The sequence below is a fragment of the Papaver somniferum genome, chromosome 8 (assembly GCF_003573695.1).
Source record: "Papaver somniferum cultivar HN1 chromosome 8, ASM357369v1, whole genome shotgun sequence".
Taxonomy (NCBI): Eukaryota; Viridiplantae; Streptophyta; class Magnoliopsida; order Ranunculales; family Papaveraceae; genus Papaver; species Papaver somniferum.
In genome coordinates this window covers 14,771,335-14,792,834 of record NC_039365.1, presented here as the reverse complement: position 1 = coordinate 14,792,834, position 21,500 = coordinate 14,771,335, and the positions used below count along the sequence as shown (strand labels likewise).

Genomic DNA, 21,500 nt, shown 5'->3' with positions numbered 1-21,500 from the left:
TCATGTTTCACCGGGAATTTTTTCCGCATGTAACAGGGTAACAAGAGAGTCTTTCTTTTCTTTCTTTTTTCTTTTTAAAGGTTGTATTTGTATCTGTTATCCATACCAAGATGTACTCTCTGGGATATCTGTTTATTAACTTGTTACATGAGTTCTACGGAGCGCTGCTCTACATTATTTTATCTGGCTTGATTAGGATATAACCAAATTAATTGGGATAATACCAATTTTAAACCCATTTAAGATAGTGTGTTAAGAGGTGTCTAAAAGATCAAATTGTCTTAACTATTTTCAACCAAATTTAAACCTTGCTGACTAAAACCTAAAACCTGTCAAAAAAGAAATTCAAAATCTCTTTAAGAATGGGTATGATTTCAAAATCTCTACATGATGAAATCAAAAAAAAAGAAAAATGAAAATGAAACAAAAAAAACATACGGGTTTTGATATTGAGTATAATACATACTCGAGTTGAGATTGGGTACAAAATCATACCCAATCTCAAATCCCGTATGATTCAACATTTTTGCTAAAAGTCGGCAGGGTATTTTTTGTCGACCTTGCCGACTAATAGTAGTCGGCAGCTTCCTAAGTTGAATATCATGCCGACTTTTCATCTCTGAAATTAGCATTTACAGGGTCGGCAAAATATTCATCCTTATACCTTGCCGACTATAGTTTAGTCGGCAGGTTATGAAATTAATAACTTTCCTACTAATCATGCATTTGTAACACCTTTCTATGTACTGCAAAAATCCTATAATCAGCAGGGTATTTTTCTGTCGACCTTGCCGACTATAAGTTAGCCGGCAAGGTAAGAAATCAATAAGATGCCGACTAGTGAAGCATTTACAACAGTCTCCTGTGTGTCAAAAAAAAAAGGTCGGCATCTTCTTCATCCGACGACCTTGCCGGCTAAAGTATAGTCGGCATCTTCTTCTTTCGACGACCTTGCCGGCCAAAGTACAGTCGACATCTTCTTCATTCGTCGACCTTGCCGACTTTTCATGGTTTCAGAACTGAAAATGTTGATTTCTTTTATAATTTTGAGTATGATTTCATATATCATCTTTGCAATCCCCTATGTAGAAGTGTTTGGGTAGTATGCTTCCATTTCCATTGCAAAAACTTTTTTCGAAACAAAATTTTTTCATCAAAAATCTTCTCACATGAGTTCAATCAAAAACAAAATTTCATAACTTAAATTCATAAATTTTAATCTACTCATAAGTTTTAATCTAAATTCAATCAATTAATCTAATTAGATTTTTTTAGTGTTAATTAAACAAGAGTATATTAGCCATTTAGAAAATACAAGGTTAAGGGGTATCCTATTTTAATTCAAAATGATCAAAATTTTATCTCATTCGGGATACTAACCCCAATCTCGCCAGGTTATTTTACCCTCCAAATAAATAAATTTTATTCAATAAACTAACAAGGTCAAGATAGTAGATAGATATGGGAGTCTATTACAGACTGCATTCATACGTATGGTCTATTCCATTTTTGTATTAGAATCCAAAATTCATTATTTGTTAAAAGATATTTCAGATACGTATTTTTATTATTATTATTATTGCATTAACTAATACTTATCACAAATTCGAAGAGGCTTGAAAATGTTTGTTAATGACCCTGATCAATTTGTTTCAGTTTATTCTTGCCATCTAGTACCCTCTACCATTAGGTAGACGCATACCAAACATCTGGATAATTTTTTTCTCATCATGTTCGGTATGTGAAGACAGTATAAGATGATAAAAATGGGAAGCAATTACTCCAAAAATGGGCGAATGTGGGTCTAACTAATTTAGTTGGCTCTGTAGGAATTTGGTCTCAGCTGAATTTGTTATATTTCGGTGAGAAAAACCGTTTTTTTCTCTTAGACAAAAGGTAAAACAAAACAAAACAAAAAAATTAAAAAACTGTTTTAAAGACAAAACTTAGAGCGGATATATAAAATTTTCAGACAAAACCGATTGTTTAATCTTCAGACAAAAGTTTCCGGTGTTTTTTGATGATATTTTATTGCCTTGTGAGGGTTTAGCTGTTTAGAAACCTCGAGCAGACTGCTCGCGGATTCAACAACAATTTTTTTGACAGAAATAGTGAATATGTCGAATTATATAACGAAGTAGGATTTTCAGCATTGTTCCCCTCAAGTGCCACCACATATGTTAGCCCTTGCCGACCCGTGACCTCAAAATCTACAAGCTAACCAAGTTGAAAAGTACTTGCTTCAAAGTGGGTAAATCAGAAGATGGATTTATTTATTTGGCCAAATAATAAAGTTTTATTACCATATTACTAACAAAATCATTTACAAAATTGATAACAAACATAAGAAACAATGAGATACTGAAGAAATCTTACGATTGAGGTTTCTAGTCTATTCAAAAAGCCTGCAGGTTGACTTGGGTCTTCCACCAACTTCATTGTTGAAATTTTTACCATCATTTCATGAACGGGATGTTTCTTAGGGGATTCCGCGTATACAAGTGAATTCTGATTCTAACAATCTGATCGCTGATGCCATCAAATTAATAATTGGCCTACTTTTTTACCCGTTCCCACCACATCTCTTCTCCGCTCTAACTCATCTCTACAATAATAGACCTTCACAGGTGCTGGAATTGTGCCAAATCCGACCGACCGTCTGCCAGTTCCCGAACCTGACACAACCATATCCGCAACGGAATTGATCGTTCTCTTGTACATGCTAAGCCATTTCGCTTGCATATACCCATTTCTTCTCCACGGTGGAATGTGCATATCATTTTTCTCTAACGATTGTTTACTACCCTCGCACATTATTCTCACTACTTGTTTTAGTTTATCCGGTTTCCCAACAAAAATTTGAGGAAACGCTTCGAGCAAAGTAATGTAACGATTTGTTGGTCTAGCAATGGTGAATTCTCCAACAAGATGTACTTCAACAATGTAACGGTTTCCTGAGACAATCACATCTACATACTCGAACGTTCCTGCTGGAAACCGACCCGTTTTTTCCCATCTTGATTTGCAAAGACCTGAATATGTCAATACATAGAACAACCATAAGCATAAAAAATACACCCTTTAATAGTTTGACATTTTTCCTAATATTGCAACAACAAAGTAAATGAAAATAAGTACCTGCATCAAAACCTCTTTGACGTAATCTAGTCATTAATCGTCTTCTAAATCCATCTTCTGAAGAGCTCATTCTGGTATCTTTAAAAGCTAATTCCGTTTCATCGCGAATTTTTCTTCGAACTTGAGAATCCCCATCTTGGGATCCTAATAACAGGTCTTTTAACATATCTTTAGTTTCAGAATCATCCATAAACTCATCCAAATCATCATCATCAGATCCTTTCTTCTTCTCTTTAACTTTAACTACCTTTTTTTCATGTTCTTGAAACTCAATTTCATTATCATCATATCCTCGCTCAAGAAACAAATCAACCAAGTCAGAAAGATCATCAGGTGAAGTATTATTATCCCCTACTGCTGAATGTTCACTTCCACTACTCTCTGCACACATTCTTGCCTTAGCTCCTTGATTAAACGCTTCTGCTATTCTCTTAAATCTCATTCCTAGATTTTTCCCCATTGTTGTTGATGTTGATTCCATCAAGTACAATTACGTATACTTTTCTAAATAATCTTTTGATTTTCGGTTTCTTTTTTCCTCTTTTGGGTGATTGACTTGTTAAGGAACTTGAGATGCTTATAAGTTTATATAGTGATTAAGAAAGAGACCAAATTCACGTCCTTGAATCAATGAGACCGTATACACGTCTATGTTCATTTATCTCGTTTGAAGGGAACCGATATTATGAATGCAACAACAGTGTCTAATGCAAACAAAGATAAGTTTGTTATTTAGAAGGGATATTTATTTGGTTCTCTTGAAAGGTAAACGAATCTAGCCTTGTTTGTGTCCATATTCATAATTAACCCTTGAAATTTGAATGTACCCTCTTAAAAGCACAACTCTCACTACATCTGTCCATGACCCCAAAATTTAATACACTTCATAGCCTAACCTCGTTAAAAAATAGGAAGTACAGTACTGCTGTACTGGGATTATACAAACACGGGATTTTCTTGCACGCATGTGACATACGCTCAAAATGCAGGCTTACTCCAGATGGTCGAATCGTTTCTTGCACGCATGCGACATACACTCAAAATGCAGGCTTACTCAAGATGGTCGAATACGGAACGATACTGTATCACTGAGTAAAGAACATAATCAGACAATTTTTATTGCATATAGCGCATTTGGATATTAAAAGTACGAGTGCTTCTGCTAGAAGTAAAATGTTCTTGATTCATAAAAAGTTGACTTTTCTACTCCTAGAGGTTGTTCTGAAATTTTACACCCAAACTAACTTCTTACTTTTTGATTTTTAGATTTCGAAAAGCTATTTCTGGATATGTACCAAAAATAAAGAACACAATCAACCACTATTTATTACTTATAGCGTGTTTGGATACCAGAAGCAAAAGTGCTTCCGCTATAAGCAAAATGTTTTTGCTTCACAAAAAAGTTGACTTTTCTGCTTTTAGAAGTTGTTCTGAAATTTTACACCCAAACTAACTTCTTAAATTTTGACTTCATAGAAGTTGAAAAGTTACTTCTGAATGCGTATCCAAACACGTTTTTAATAACATAAACATCACTAAATATGAGTCATATTATAACAACCCAAATGCTATTCTCCTCCCTATTCTATGTGGCGAGCTGAGTGGACAAAAAATTACAACCTTCTCTCTCTACATGTGAGCTGAGTGGACTACTTCTTCTGCTCTTCTCTTGTTCTTCTTCTCTCTTTCTTTTCTTAATCTCTGATCATAAATGTTTCAGTTACTGTTGCAATCATTCACAACTACAAACCCATCTTCTATTAACTTCTCAAACCATTCTAGCACCTCCATTCAGCTGATTCAATACCTGAATCATACATCCACAGAACCCTAATCGATTATATCCATGAATCACAAAATCAACAGCAACAACAGTTCTTCTTTATAATTTTGGGCTACAAACACCACTGCAACACCATCTGTATCTTCTTCAAATCATGGCATCACTTAAACCCAAATTCCCATCGAGTAGCACCATCAATCCATGAGAAACATCAACCACCAGATCAATTCCCTCTCTGATCTTCTTGAGCACCATTGATTTTCAATTATCAATCAACAATTAAAAACTCTTTACTATTTCTAAGAATCTCGTCGGTCACTTCCATTACTACCATTACTAGTTTACGTCACACTCACCACAACATCAAAAGTCAGATTATTAATTAAATTGCATATGACTCATTTGTTTAGAATCATTATGAACTAATGAACCAAATTGTTACCATAAACCTATTTCGGATCTTGATTTTTAGTTTTCATCATCTTGCTTTTTAATCAAACTTGTTGTGGTTGTTACCTTCTTTTTAATCGAACTTGTTGTGGTTGTTACCTTCTTTAGATCAATTCCAAAGCCCTTATCGATATTCTGTAATCATGCCAGTAAAATAAATCCAGAAAAACTAAGTTTTCCAATGAATTAATCAATTTAGATGTTTAGATCTAGTTTTTATTTTTGTTGAGATGAAGCAGAACTTTGAAGGCCTGTAGCAGATGATTTTGAGCCGTCGATCTATAACAAGATCATGATTCCAATGACTTTAGAGTTTAATGTTTTTTCCTTCCTATTTAGAACTTTCTTTTAAGTTTCTACCCAACAGAGAAAGAAGAAGATGAGAAGGGAAAAGAAATTCGAAGGATGGAATTGTATTAAGGATATTATATGACGTGTTTTTTTATTTTACTTATTAGGTGCCACATGGAAAAACACCTAATCAGGAAGGAGAGTATGGAGGTGAAGGGGGAGGTGTATAGCACTGCTGTTATGACAACCCTAAATCCCTGATTTTGATTTTAGGTGTCACTTACGATTAAACAGCTGTCTGGAATAAACTTTAATCTTATTGGAAGTCTTTGTTGTCTTGGACTTCTTAACCGTTAGGGAAAACACACTTTTATGATTAGTGACTATCTCTGCATTGTTTTTGGAATATGGTGCATATACTTTTCTGAAGCAAGTTACTTCACATGCATCAAGAAACGTACGTAGAAGATTCCCGGGAAGAGAAGACTAAGTCAAATATCTTGAAGATATTTTGTAATATTTTACGTTTTACGGATAATTATTCTCGTACAATTTTAGGATATCTTTAATACCTTCCGCAACTCTATAAACATAGAGTTCTGGATAAATTATAATCATCATCTTATCTCTAGATCAATAATATATCATCAAATCTATAGGGTTTCTCCGCGAATATAGGTCCAGATGACCAAACCACGTTAATCATGTCTCCATAATAATTTTGGCATGTAGATTAATTATTTTATTTTATTTACTTATCAATGATTGATTCTTATATTATTTTTCATCATCAATGATATCTATCTTAAATTTGATCTGCATATCAAAATTAAGATGCTATCAAACTAGAAATACTCGATCAATTGATTTTGTATCCATATCAATTAAATAAAATGTTCATTTATGTTTGCGGAATAAATATAGTAATATAGTGTTTTATGGTGATTTTTATGTCTCTTCCGTTATTTTTACTTAGAACATTATGGATTTGGATGAGTAAGCCTTAGACAATTAAATTGTCCATAACATCTTTAGATATTAAGGATGTATTATTCTTGCACTAAAAGTGTATTATTATGACTTAATTCATTATTATTTTTTATCAGCAATATTAGACGCGATTAAAATTTGGTTATATATTCCTGGTAATATATCTTATTTCCGAAAATATGTATCGTGTATTTTTGAAGATCAATCCAACACATATACTCACTCTTATCTCGAAGAAAATATCGGTATATTTGGAAATATACAAACATAAATCACTTCAAAATGATTTGGATTTTCCAAGTTGATGTATATATCTTCTTATCAATATCTTTTGGCATGAGTAATCTCATTAATTACTTATACTAGTGTCCAAAACATAGTAAAATCAAATACCGGAGGTATTTTTCATTCTGGCATATCCGTCACTCTATCAATCATATATATTCTTCCAAAAGATATATCTTATCTAAACGATTAATTAGTTTTGTTAATTATTTCGTGGTCGAGCCATACATTGCCATTTCAATATTGATTCGATTTCGGAAAAATTTCCATGACATTAATCATTATTTTTGATATGAATTTCCATTTCTGAAATTCTATCTAATGCTATTGATATTATTTTTATAAGGAATACCAATTGAATTCCAAATATCATTTAGTCTTATGATATTTCAAAACTTATGAAAATATTGTTTATCGTATTTTCTCGAGTTGCGATTTGGCCCTAGAATAAGCCAAATTTTTCCTTAGAATTCTTACCATCTCCCGTGATCATGTGTCATTTCCAAAAATTTCTCTATGTTGGATTTGGTACCATCATAATTAGCCTGTTAAGCATTTTTATTTGATTTGATTTGATGAATAATTTATTAACCGAAATTATTTTTAGAATATACCATCCATTTTTGAGAGTGTGTAATTACCTGTAATAATAATTTCATATCTTGGCAATTCGTTCTAGATGCCTCACTTGTACTCTTGTCAGTCTACTACAATGACTTTCGGTTATTTTAATAAAAATAAATAAATAAACAAATAATAGATAACTTTTTTAAGGAAGTCTGTCATGAAGCTAAAACCGATGGTCCGCGATCGAAGAACAACACAACACTTATCGAAGTTCAAGAACTTCATGTGCATCAAGGCACCTATGTATAAGATATTCCGGAAGAGGAGACTAAGTCAAATATCTTGAAGATATTCTATAATATTTTACGCTCATAGATTATTTCTCATTCAACTCTAGGATATATTTATTATACCTTCTCAGCTCTACAAATATAGAGTTTCGTGCGAATTATAATCATCCTATTATCTCTAGATCCATAGTATTTCATCAACCCATAAGATTTCCTCGTGGACGTAGTTCGAGATGACTGAACCACGTTAATTATGTCTCTATAATGGTTTTGGCATGTTGATTAATTATTTTTTTTTGTTTATTTATCATTGATTAATTCTAGTATTAATTGTCATCGTCGATGATATTGAAAAAGTGGGGATCTAAAAACCACACACAATATTTCATTAGACAATCTGTATGGACTAACTCAGATATAATTCCAAAAGAATCAACTAGACAGTCAGAATCAATCAAGAAAAATATATCCAAGAGTTATATCTATGTTTGTCAATGCAATCAGCAAATCAAACAGATAGGAATCCTCGAGCCTGATTATTATGAGAAACAGCTTGAACGATATTCAAGACCAATATTCAAGTGTCAATCAATTTCAATCAACAACCAAAGGTTGGATTTACCAATTTATTGAACTACACATAACCTGTGATATTTCAATTATATAGAAAATATAATGCGGAAAAGAAATAACACAGATACCAGAAGTTTTGTTAACGAGGAAACCGCAAATGCAGAAAAACCATGGGACCTAGTACATATTTGAACACCACACTTTATTAAGCCGCTACAGACTCTAGCCTACTATAAGTTAACTTCGAACTGGAATGTAGTTGAGCCCTAACCAATCTCACACTTATCAAGATACAGTCGCGTTCCTTACGCCTCTGAATCCCAGCATGACTCTACGCACTTGATTCCCTTAGATGATCTCACCCACAACTAAGAGTTTCTACGACCCAAAGTCGAAGACTTTTATAAACAAATCTGCCTCCCACAAAAAAGTCTATTTTAAAAGATAAATCTGCCTCCCACAGAAATACATATGAAGTTTTTGTTCCGTCTTTTGATAAGTCAAGGTGAACATGAACCAATTGATAATCTGGTCTTTTATATTCCTGAAAAACAACCTAGAAATATCAATCACCTCACAATAACTTAACTATATGGTAGTAGAATAAGTTATTGCGGAATCACAAAGAATGAGAAGAATAGTTTTGTGATTAATTTTTATATCTTACCTATCGGAGATAAATCTCGAGAAAATCTTAGAGAAGATAGTACTCAATACGATTGAACAAGTAAGATCAGAACATGCAACTACAGAGAAAATAATTGGGTCTTGCTTCAGAATCCCAATGAAGTCTTCAAGTCACTAACCTATAATGATTTTAGGAGAAACTTAGGTTAAAGGAGAATCGACTCTAGTTGTGACACTCCGTGCCATTTTCTCAGTTCGGTTCAAAATAATAAAATTTCTATTTGGTAGTGTTTAAGAATCCTTAATTAGGATGCTTCCATGATAGTATGAGTCTGCCCAAATCCAAAATATAGATTTTAAAGAGAAACTAGTGGCTCTAATCCTAAACTTGGGTGCCTAGAAGGCTCCACATGCAGTTAGACATGTGTCATTTTTTTAAGAGAAAATAAATAACAAGAAAACGGAGAGAACGAGGAGAGGGAGGGGGTGGGGGTGGTGGAGATTTCCTGTCTTCTTTCTTTTCTCCTCCTCGGTTTGTCGGTGCGACAGAAAAATCTTGATTTGGTTGAAATGATGCGTGCATGAACCTGGTGGAGATACAGCTAAGTTTGGCTGATCCCGTAAGCAGATTGTTGTTCCCGCTGGTTGGTTTTATAAAGGGTGTGGAGGAATTTCTGTGGATCAACTTGGGAATTTGATTTGAGGCAAGTGTTTCTCACTCAACTGATTGAAATGACTCGTTTAAATCTGTAAGTGTGTATCACACTCGATGCATGTCTCATTAAGTATTTGTTATAAGTTCTTCTTTGAATTAATGGAGTTGCAAAACATGGAAATTAGGGTTCATACTCGTTTTGGGGTTTTATTATAATTTGATGATTAAACTTCTCAATTCAAGCAATATCAAAGCATGGGATAACTGTATTTTACGGTAACTTGAGGATTTTCAAAGTTGTATAGTTGAAATTGATAAATTTGGGGTTTATGAAATTTGAGGCATTTTCTTAAATTTGTTGGAAATGTCTAGCTCATGCTAAATGCTTCCATGGTTATGAAAATTTATTTCATTATGTGTACAGTGGTGATACTGAGCTTAATTTCTTATATATGGGATTGGAGACATCAGTTCTTATTTTCTTTTCTTTCTTCTTCTCACTCTGGCAACTGAAATTGAGAGGAAGTGACTGAAATCACGCGCAAGTGATCAACTTTGGGGATACATGAGTTTATTGAGCTGTTTTCCATGTTGGCTAGTTCCATAAACGGACCAAGGAAATTTCTTACTCCTGATTTTCATCTTTATGGGAAACGTTTGAGGTAATCATTTCTTTACTTAATAGAGCAAAACGATTTTCATCAATTGGTGGGTTGGTGTTTTTGCACTTAATGCATGTTTTGAATATACACTTTACTAGTATTACTTCTTAAAATTCGAATTGTTACAAACCCAAAGAAATTTGGGTTCATTCGAATGTAGAGTTTTGTAGAAATGGTTAATTAAACTTCAATTCAAAGCATGAAAATAGCCATAAGAAGAATGCGTACATATTTCTTTGGTTTTATAAAATTTCCGCCAACTAAACGAGATTGTTCTGTACTATGAATGAGGAAAATGATTTCAAGTGGTTGTGCTCACTATTTTTAAGGAGCTCAAGTTGTTTGCAGAAATGATAGTTAGGACCTTAATTCTTGTATCACGAGTTTTGTAGAATTTCATTATGATCTTCATGAAGTGGTTTATGGGTTGATTTGTATACTACATATATTTTTAGTCTTATGTGGATGCCTATAAATTGATGGAAATGCTCTGATGTCATGCTAGTGAAATTCCGAAATTTGTCATCGTGGTTCATAATATGTTTGTTAAAATGTATCAAAGGACATTAACTGATGCATGTCCCTAGTTTGCTGACATTTTTTTTATGCTTGTTTAGAGACAATATAACACCTGAACTAACCTCATGGTTTAACTAAGAAGTTGTGAGAGATTGTCTAATTTTTCTGAATGTCATTACTTGTTAATTTGGGACTAACAGGTTGAAAAAATATATTCATTTAGTCCATGTTCCGATGAAAATTGGACAAGTAAACAAACAACCTTTTTAGGCCAGTATCCGTGGGATTTGATAAAGAGTTAGCCAATGGTTTCTTCTTGGAAATTATTTGTCTCGGTGTTTTCTGTGACCTCTTAAAAAGGCATGATTTTTAGGCTTGCGGTTTGGAAATCATGGCTCATAATGTTTAGGCAGTTGTAACTGGAATTTCTGAAAAATGCTAACGTTCCTTGTGTTGTCGCGATCTTTTAAGAAGTCAGTTGATTTTATTATGCCTTCTAATTCTCGCCGAATCTGTCTCATTTTAGCACTTGGAGTTTCTAGCTCCTGAATTCTTGTTTTATGTGGAATTTATGGTTAAGGTTGATAAACTTTAACTAATGAATAATTGTCACACTGATTTTCATATTTTTCTTTATCTCATTGACTGATGAGTGTAGTTCTTGTATAAGACTTTGATTTTGGTTGGTGATTGTGCTAATGTTTCCCAACAATGGCGGCAGCTGCAACGCTGATCCAGATAGGATACGATTTCAGCGTATTCAGGGAATTGTTGGGTTCCATAAAGATGTAAGTAGCATTGCTAATGTCTAACCCTTAATTTGTGTTCTACTATTTTTAGTTGGCGTTAATGGTAAAACGGACGTATGTGTTCTGTGTCAGCATGGGGTGATCTAGTTTTGTGGAATTTTTCTGATAGTGATTAAGATGATTGGTTTAAGGTGATGATGTACCCATTTGTGTACGGCAGGTTGTAGTCATTTTTAAAGGGACATAAATTGACGTTATCAGTGGATTGATTAGTCTAACTAGTTAGCTGGGAAGTGGTTTCGTAAACTAACTTATATCTTACTAGCTCACTAAATATAAGATTAGTTTGAGTTTAATTGGTTGATTTAAAGTTCAAAGTTGAAGTTTAAATGAGACATAGAAAAAGAGACTTTGTTTGAGTAGTTTTCCCACACAGTACATTTTGAGGTCTTTCCTTTAATAGGATTTAGTAGCTTTGGGGTTTCTCTTCAGTTTCCTTTTTGATTTTAAGTACTTGGAGACATTCGGTATCAATATGGAATTTTGCTATTAATATTGTGGCTACGCAATTCATACCATCTATAGTAAGAGATAATTGCTACTATTGAAGGTAGTTCATATTATCTAAATAAATAGCTGACGAACTACGGTCGTGCCTGATCCCTTCGAGCAACAGAGAGGGTACGTAGGCAGCCGTTATGCGGTTCATCACAACTCTACAAGGTTGTTCATATCATCTTAAAGTCTTGATTATTGCTTTGCAGTACATACCATCTATTCAGAGATGATTGCAACTTTGGCAAGTATATATCATGGGAAATTGGTCGTCTGTTATTTTTGGGCAACTGGCCCGTGTTATTTTTGGGCAACTGGCCCGTGTTAATTTTGGGCAACTGGCCCGGTTTACTTTTGGGCAACTGGGCCCTATTATTTTTGGGCAACTGGCCCGTGTTATTTTTGGGCAACTGGCCCGTGTTATTTTTGGGCAACTGGCCCGGTTAATTTTGGGCAACTGGCCCGGTTAATTTTGGGCAACTGCCCGTGTTATTTTTTGGGCAACTGGCCCGGTTAATTTTGGGCAACTGGCCCGGTTAATTTTGGCAACTGGTCATCTCTGAATTTTGGGAAACTGGCCCTGTTGATTTGTGCTTGCTTTTAATGTAGCTTGGGTAATTCGAGTTCAAGTTGCTCAGAAGAATTTGAAGGTCCGGTCACTTGAGTGGCGTATCGGAGAGTCGGAGTTCAAGTTGCTCAGAAGAATTTGAAGGTTTGGTCACTTGAGTGGCGTATCGGAGAGTCGGAGTTTGCTAAGTGGGCTGAAATCCGATTCGCTGGGAGTCCAGATTTTCTGATCCGTCACACTAGTCGTAACTAGTATCACACAGGAAATGTCGGGATTAGGTTTCCCAGTTATTTCAGCAAAAATTCCTTTATAAAGTTCCCAGTCAGCCTCCCGATTTTTAAGGAACTGAACCACCCATAAAATTAACGTACACAGAGTTAGTTGGATTTGTCCTTGTTTTTTCTGCGTCCGATGACCTGCCATATTAAATACTTCCTCAGTCCCATTTCAGATTGACCTATTAGTACAATAGAAATGATTTATCTCACAAACTATAATACGGATATTCGTAAATTTATTAATGACAGTGGGACAAAATATAAAGTTATTTGGTTGCTGATGGTCTCAGCAAAATGGTATATGACTACAGGAATGATACATTCACCGGGAGAATGTACAGTGCATTCTCCTGCGTCTTAACGGTTAGCTCCTGGTGGGGCCCGGGGCTCCCTTTTTGTGAGACGCGGGAGAATGCACGGTACATTCTCCCGATCAACGTAGCATCATCCATGACTCCATCGTAATTTGTAAGTCTGTGAATAGTTTGGGGGACCCCAATACTACGAGTGCAGCGCGTAATGCAAACAGACAGTTTATTACGCAAGGGACTTTCAGTTCTTCAAAGATTAATGAACCCACCCTTGTTTGCGTCCATATTCTTAGGATTCAATGATTAACCTGACCATGTTTCGATAGACTCCCGGCACTCAGCAGTACCAACCTCACGGTTGTGTATACTGTAGGGATTTAAATCATTAAAACCCAAGAATAGCAAATTTCTCGTAAAACCATGAAAAATCGTACTCACAACGTTTGTATATGCATCGAGTAAAACTAAAGGTCCGTTTGGTACATGATGTTAGATTTTATTTTTTGTTCAGATTTTTTTTTTTTGTAACTGAAAAGTTATCGGAAAAAGAAAGACCGCTAGAACTCCACACTCAAAGCCCAATTAATTAAAATTACATATTTGGGTGCGCTCAAGATAGCCTCCCACTCCCAGTCCCAGCTAAGAATTAAATCCTTGAAAGTGTAATCCTTGAACATGGACAGACCCATTGATAAATAAATCATTTTACTTCATTAATCATGGTTTATATTTCTCTATGCCTCTTCTTAGCCATAACAGGCCGGTTCCTTTCGAGCCAAATGGTCCATATATTGCAAAGGGAAATATGTTTCATATTTTCTTTGCAATTCTCTTCCTTGATACTGTATAAGAGTCCATTCTTCTAGCTGCTTTTTTATGGTGTTTTTATGAGACCGACATTGTTCATTCTTGATGTGGAGTAGCTCTGAATTTCTTTTGAGAAGTTGCATTGAAAAAAGCAGGTGATTCACATCTTCCCGAATATTTGCACATATATTGCATTGAGTTTCAGTTACGGTGCATCCTCTATTATGAGGTGATCCGCTGTAGGGATAACATTTTGTACCATCAACCAAGCAAAGAATTGAGTTTTTTTAGGAGCAAGGTTTCTCCGGATGAATTGAAAATCAGAAGTAGAGGTCTTTGTATTTGTTTTCATCCACCATTCATAACCCGCTCTTGAAGTATATTCTGAATTGGATCTGCAAGATATTGTATCCTTTCCTGAATCCAAAATTGGTGGGTCTCCTAGTGACTGAAGTAGCGTAGTGAATTCTCTCATCTCATCTTCATTAGGTTGCTTCTTCAGCTCAATGTGCCATTTCCCATTTTGAATTAGATTGCATCTTTGTCAGCTGTTAATTTGAAAACTTTTTTGTGTAAGAGAAAGAAAGGTGCAGAGTCCAACCATTTATCCTTCCAAAATTTCACTGACCTTCAATTTGAAATTTCTATTGAGCAGCATTCTTTTTTTCTTTTCTTTTTTTTTTTTTGATACTAAATAGGAATTTTATTAATACGCTGCATTGCAGCTATAATCATTTTTCACCAGTACAGATATGTATTCTGGAAAATTTGACATATAAAAGAAATTGGCTTCCTCATCTCTTGCTTTACGAGCTAAAGAGTGAGCTACATTATTGCCAAGTCTATGGATTAACTTAAAAAACCAAAGTTTATTATTATTACTACTTTTAATTTTAATTCTTTCAACTATGCTTGAGTTGAACCAGTGAACATGCGACTGATCTTCTATGACCGACTTTATCACATTGTCACAATCCATCTCGAACACAACTTTTTCTATCTGCAACTCTTCTATCCAGTTAACTGCCACTTCCAATGCCTTACATTCAAAGTGTTCTGCTCCATAGTCTTCATCCACCTCTTAATCAAATTTCATACCTTGAGCACCTATGCAGAGACCTTCAAAATTACGAATTATCAATCCAATGCTTCCTTTTTTAGTTACTGGTATGAATGAATCATCAATGTTAATTTTCACAAAATCTTTATCAGGAGGAATCCAATGTTTAATCTGAAACATGTTCAGTGTAGAAGTCATAGTAACAGAACAATCAACACATTGACTAACAAGATTATGAATTTTAGAGATAACACTTTGAAAATTTGGTTTAACATTCTGAAAGATAAGAGAGCACCTATCCTTCCAAATATACCACATAGTACACATAAGTCTATAGACATAGTTAGCATTCTCTAGGCATAAAACTGAATTCCTGTTATCAGCCACAGTAAACCAAGATAGAATCCAATCTTGGACAGTAGAGAAGCTTCCTGCAATAATGTCAATGTGAATATTCATACTTAACCAGATGGATCTTGTTGTATTGCTTTCCAGTAACCTTTACCATGAAGTTTTGTGTACTTTTGAGCCTTTAAATCTTGAGCATCTGTTCGTATTTTAACTTGAAACACTTTCCTCCAGAGTGCATATTTTTATTGTGAGTATCTCCGTCCTCATTCGTTTAATAAAGTTTTATTTGTCGTTCTGATATTTCTCAAACCCATGCCGCCCATCTTATTTGGTTTGCTAATCCTATCCCAAGATATCCAACTAATTTTATTTTTCTCCGATGTACTTCCATATAAGAAATCTCTCATTATCATTGTCATTTTCTTCTATTCAGATGCAGGAATCTTCATCAATGACATGAAGTAAACTGGTAAGGGCTCATTTGATGAGGGTAATATTTTTATTCCTTGATAGAAACCTTCTTCTCCATAAAGCTAACTTCTTTTGAAATTTGTCTAAAATAATCTCCCAGATTGAAGTTTTTATCCATGAGATACCAAGTGGCTTTCCAAAATATTTGAAAGGAATTTTTCCATTTTGCACTTCATGATATTAGCTAAATTTTGCACCTTGTTATCTGCTCCAATGCTGATAATGGTGCTCTTCTCCAGATTCACTCTCAAGTCTGTTATTGCTTCATAAACTTGAAGTATCATCAACAGATTTTCCAATGCTTCTTCCTTAGCTTCTAGAAATATGAGTGTGTCGTCAACAAGTTGCAAACGAGACACATTGGTTTCCAAGTTAATGCGGAAACCTGATAACATGTTCAAAGTTTTAGCTATTTTAAGTAGCTTAGTGAGTACTTCTGCCACAAGAATGAACATAAAAGGAGATAAAGAATCTCCTTGTCTTAGGCCTTTATGACGATGAAATTTGGTCGTGGAGCTACCATTTACAAGGATTAAAGACTGTGCAGATGAAAGGCACCAAGAGATCCATCTTCTCCATTTCATTTCAAAACACGCTCCAGCTAGGAGGCTATATCAACATAGTGTCAGCTTCCAGGGATATTGGATTTCATCCTTTCATCTAATAATTCTCCTGCAAATTAAGAATCTATATTTGTTTTCGTCTTATGAAGGCTCCTTGATGTTCTGAGATGAGTTAAGGAAGCACATTATTTAGTTTTTCTGCTTATAGCTTGGAGATGATCTTATATACTATTCCAACTAAGCTAATTGGTATGAAATGATGAGGTAAATATGTTTACTCTTCTTATGGGATATTAAGAAAATCAATGCACAATTCATCCTCCATTTTAAGTTCTTTTCTTAATAGAATTCATGAATTACTGCCATGAGATCCTCTTTTTTCTATTCTTGATTTTTCTTAACGAGAAGTACGGTACAAATGGATCGGTTTAAGAAAAATAAATCAAGTTTGATCTTTGTTTTAGCTTAACGAAAAAGGTAGGTTGTATTGTTTTAGTCAAATTGATTCCTAATAAGAAAGACTAAGTTAATTCTGATCTTAATTTAGGATTACATCGAAATAAGGTACGATATATTCAAGTCTAATCGAAATAAGGTACAATATATTCAAGTCTAATCGGATCCTTGATAGAAAAAAATAGTTATCTAACCTAGTTTGTCTTGTCTAAATGAGGTACAATTATTTATGAATAATTGGATCATGATAGCAACCGAGTTAATTCATATCTTTTTCTGACTCATCATATTAAAGGGAAATTTTATTTGTGCAATTGTTCCCTTGATAAGTTACTAAAACAAATTACTTATGTAGTTTCGGTTTAGTATTGCTTGTCTAAAATGGTATGTTAAACCTTCATGCTTAACACTTATATGTCGTATGAGTTCTTATGAACTTGTAAGATCCTTTCGGTTTGCTCTTGTATTTTTTCATGTCTTTGTCATTCTTGTGATAAAAAGGGGGAGAAATATATGGAGTATACGGGTGATTTACAATCACTGATAAATGATATATGTTCTGAAAAGTATATTTCTAACAACAAAGTAAAGCATAAACCAAGGGGGAGAAAACATATTATCTTGATGTGTAGTATTTCATACTACAATAGAAAAATAACAAATAGGTTCAGATTGAATATCTACCTAGCTTTTCTTCAGGCTGATCTAAGCTTTTGTTATTCAAATGCGTCAACAACAATATTTATTTTTGAATATGTGCAGATTGTTGTGCTGCTGAAACTTGAAATCAAGCATACGAAGAATGATGTTATGTAATGTCATACCAATATCTTTTAATTCGTGTATTCTCCCTCTTACTAAAGAAAAGAGGTATTGTTGGTGAAGCCTTGGTCTAACCCTGATATTACTAATATGAATTTTAATATAAATTATCAATTCACAAATATTTAAGGGTAAAAAGGTACACTAAATCAATATTTACATATTCAACCTTACATATATTTAATAGAGTGTTCTCACTAAAAATTGACAAAGAATGAGATTGTTACAGCACTGCTCGGTTGAGCCCACCAAGTGTTGGTATGTCAATGTTGGTTGTCATATTTTAGTGTCAAAACTCATAGGTCGCTTGATTAAATTACTAGAGTCACTTTATTTAGGTTAGAATAGAAAGTCTAGAAGTTTTGAGAAATACAAGTATTGCTCTGAAAACCTAAAGATTCTGAAGACGTATCGACATCAACGACGATATCATCCTTCCACTTGAGGTTGGTAATTAATACATAACTTGACTTGTTTCCATATCTATATCGTAAGCTTTCAAGTCGTTTCTGATTGAAAACACAACATGGGAAGTTATATATATGAAATTCTAGTATTAAAGACTTGATCATCATATTGTGATCAAAGTGTAAATGAAAAATATATCAATAGTTATGAATGCTTTAATTCTTATTGGTGTATTGAATTACGAAGTATAACGTTTATCTTTTGAACTTCGTAATCGTGACACCGACATAATCTTTGTAAAACGTTACTAGATTGTGTGGTGAACATAGTTTTGATTTCATACCTAGAAATATGTATTTAAGTTTAAGAAAGTAGACGTACGAACTTGTTTCCTAGTTCAAAGGAAATCAATAGGATTGAAGTTCCAGCTTTTATTGAACAACTAAGGTTAGACCGATCCTTACTTATATAGGGAATCAAGGTAGAACCACTCCCTACTTATCTTGGGAGTTAAGGTAGCACCCATCCTAACTTGTTTTAGGAGTCACGGTAGAACCGGTCCTAATAGGAAAAACCGATTTTCATAAGTCATGTATACTTTAGGGTTTGTGTGATTTTAGAAATTAGGTTTCCAAAATAGGAAAGTTCAAGATGTCGAAATAATGGGTAATTTAAAAATGGTTTGAAATCTTATTTATTAATTGTTCAAAGATATTCTTTGATACTCAAGGTAAGATCCCAAACTGAAATATTTGAGAATCTTTTGAGATTTTCGAATTATATATTTTTGTTTTACCAGCAAACAAAACATATCTCTAAAAACATACACTCCCTCTGTTTCAAAAAGACCGTCCTCTATTCCATTTTGGTCTGTTTCAAAAATGTGTCCAACTTCTGTTTATAGTCATATTTTTTCAATGAACTCTCTAACATACCCTTAAATTTTTCTATATTCATAAATTCTTTTTTAATGGAACCCAATCTAAAATATTAATGAAATTTGTATAAATAAGGAAACAAATATATCCTTCATTCCTTTTCGAAGGGAAATATATATGGTTCCAAATTAAATTCCTTATAAAAATTATACTCCAATATTTAGAATATTTTTTCTTTTACTTTATTGACACTCCATAAATCGATATGTTTTAGTTTTTTTATTTATTTTCTGTTTACAATCCCATAACAATTTTTGGTAGTTTTTATTACTAACATTTTTATTCAAATAAATTAGGAAAGTAATTAAGGGTAGAATGTAAACTATTATGGTCTCCTTAATATCTTGACAAAGTCAAACCAGACTGTCTTTTTGAAACGGGGGAGTATTAGTTAAGTTCTAGCTAATATTGAGTTTTCCAAAAGGGATGTCGGTTATACAGCTGGATATCGGTTGGAATTAGAAGGAAAAAAAAACGAATTTAGGTGCTTTATTGCATATCTTGAGAATATTTTCGGTTATGGAAATTGCTTGATTTCCAAACTACCTTGGTCTATAGATAGTGAATTTTGTTCTTCTTACAAACTCATCCTGAGGCAGGCACTTCTTTTCGTAGTCACTCCTGTGGACAACTAATAGTATTCTCGTAATATTATCTTGAAGATGATAGTAACCTAATTAGGAGAAATCTTTTACGTCCCCTAGTTTAAAGACTTATTTGGGATAAAGAAGTGTCTACTAGTATCGTTGGTCGTAAAATAAAATTGCATTGTTATTTTAGTCTACGACTATTGATTTGATTGACTAATGGTTTGTTAACTCTTGATTCCACCTAGTTTGATTATTTTTGAGAGCATTCTCTTCTGACATAAAGTCACTCAACTAGATCAAAAGATTAACGGTAGTTCAAATCTGATTTTAGATCTGAAGTTAACTTCTGATGATCAACTGTTAAAAGAATCTTTTCTGTGTGTGATCGATCATAAGTTGGATTAATAAAGTTTGTTATTTTGCAGGTACAGAAGACTATTACAGATTTGAAAACAAGAACATTTTTTATTGGTTTCGTATCTTTGTGATTTGCTTCGTGCACAAACTTGATTGGCTGGGATCTGGCTAGATCTAGTTTAACTTTTGATAGACTTGTTATTAGTAGTCCTAGTTAGATCGACAAGCTATCATTTTGCGGTACTCTTTAGCATCCTAATCTAGTGGTTCTGTTTGATTTGATCTGGTTAACTTGTTTAATCCAGATCTTGAAAGATTTAAACCCGACAAAGGAGTTTAATTGATTTTAGATAGAAAATCCTTTGTCACGCTCAACTATTATATCTCTGATTAACTTCATAATATAGGAGAATGGTTACCAAACAAATTAGTCTTTTGTTGTTTGAAAGACAATTGAAAGGGTTGAGTGCTTAAAGTGTTCAGAGAGGCTAAAGCAACTTAAGAAAAGTCGAATCTATCTTAGGATTCACGTCTGTTGGCGAGATTGTTTGTAGGCGTAGGGATAATGAGGAAACTAGGTAGTTAGGGGTAGTTTGCTTGGTCTCAACAATATGAAGTTGGTAGTGGTCTTTGTATAATGGATTAATTTTGAGTATTCAAAACTAGACTAGGTCCCGAGGTTTTCCTACATTTTACTTTACTTTCCACATTATAATTTGATTAAGTTATAATTAATGTGATTGCACTTCCCAAAAACTTGGGTGGTTGTGTTCGGTTTCGAACTAGAACTATATACCAAGTGTATACCGTGTGGTTTCTATCTTCTTGATAGTCTACGTCTATATTAGATCACGCAAGGTATATGACTTATTGGTTGATATCGAAAAAATTATGGTGTACTTGGTACCCTCATCATTTCAAATAGCTCTGTGAAGTGGTTCAGAAATTCTTACTTGTCCTCTTGGTTGAAGTTGTCAACACCATTTACGTATACCTTATGGATTTTATTTCATCTTCTTCTACTATTTGCCAGTTGATGAAGATATTTGGTATTACTATCTCCCCCTTTAAGATATTTTCCTTTTGATCTTGCAAGCCATCTTATGTGATTATCCAATCTGGATTATTTGAGTTTCAACTTTCGTTGCACCCTACATACGAACTCAACAATACTAAGCATCATATTTTGTTCTTTTTCATTTAAAGCATCAATCTTCTGAATTTGTTCTTGTTTAATGCTTGCAAGGTCACCATACTGTTCTCTGCTCCATTTTCCTACGAAATATTTAAGGTTTTGAAGTTTCCTTGCAAAGGAAAAACTTGGAGAACCTTCAAATTTCATTGTATTCCACCACGTATTCAAGTTAGGTATTAATTTTTTATTTG

At 33.8% G+C, this 21,500-nt stretch overlaps 1 protein-coding gene and 1 long non-coding RNA gene across 2 annotated transcripts; one reads left to right on the top strand and one right to left on the bottom strand.

Annotated features, from left to right (window-relative positions):
• Positions 1-2,308: 2,308 nt before the first annotated feature.
• On the bottom strand, positions 2,309-3,628 carry LOC113301472. The gene is made up of 2 exons (XM_026550246.1): positions 3,139-3,628; positions 2,309-3,032 (listed from the first exon to the last, which is right to left on the bottom strand). Exons 1-2 carry the CDS (start codon positions 3,617-3,619, stop codon positions 2,539-2,541), a joined length of 975 nt encoding a protein of 324 aa, XP_026406031.1. The 5' UTR covers positions 3,620-3,628; the 3' UTR covers positions 2,309-2,538.
• A 5,850-nt stretch (positions 3,629-9,478) lies between these two features.
• On the top strand, positions 9,479-13,090 carry LOC113301933. Its single transcript, XR_003336551.1, has 3 exons — positions 9,479-10,311; positions 11,552-11,618; positions 12,744-13,090. It is a non-coding gene; the product is annotated as an uncharacterized LOC113301933 (long non-coding RNA).
• The last annotated feature ends 8,410 nt before the right edge of the window (positions 13,091-21,500 follow it).

Coding starts and splice junctions, on each gene's coding strand:
- LOC113301472 (XM_026550246.1), bottom strand. CDS start 3,619: ATGGAATCAACATCAACAACAATGGGGAAAAATCTAGGAATGAGATTT. Junction 3,033..3,138: donor TCAAAGAGGTTTTGATGCAG/GTACTTATTTTC, acceptor TGACATATTCAG/GTCTTTGCAAATCAAGATGG.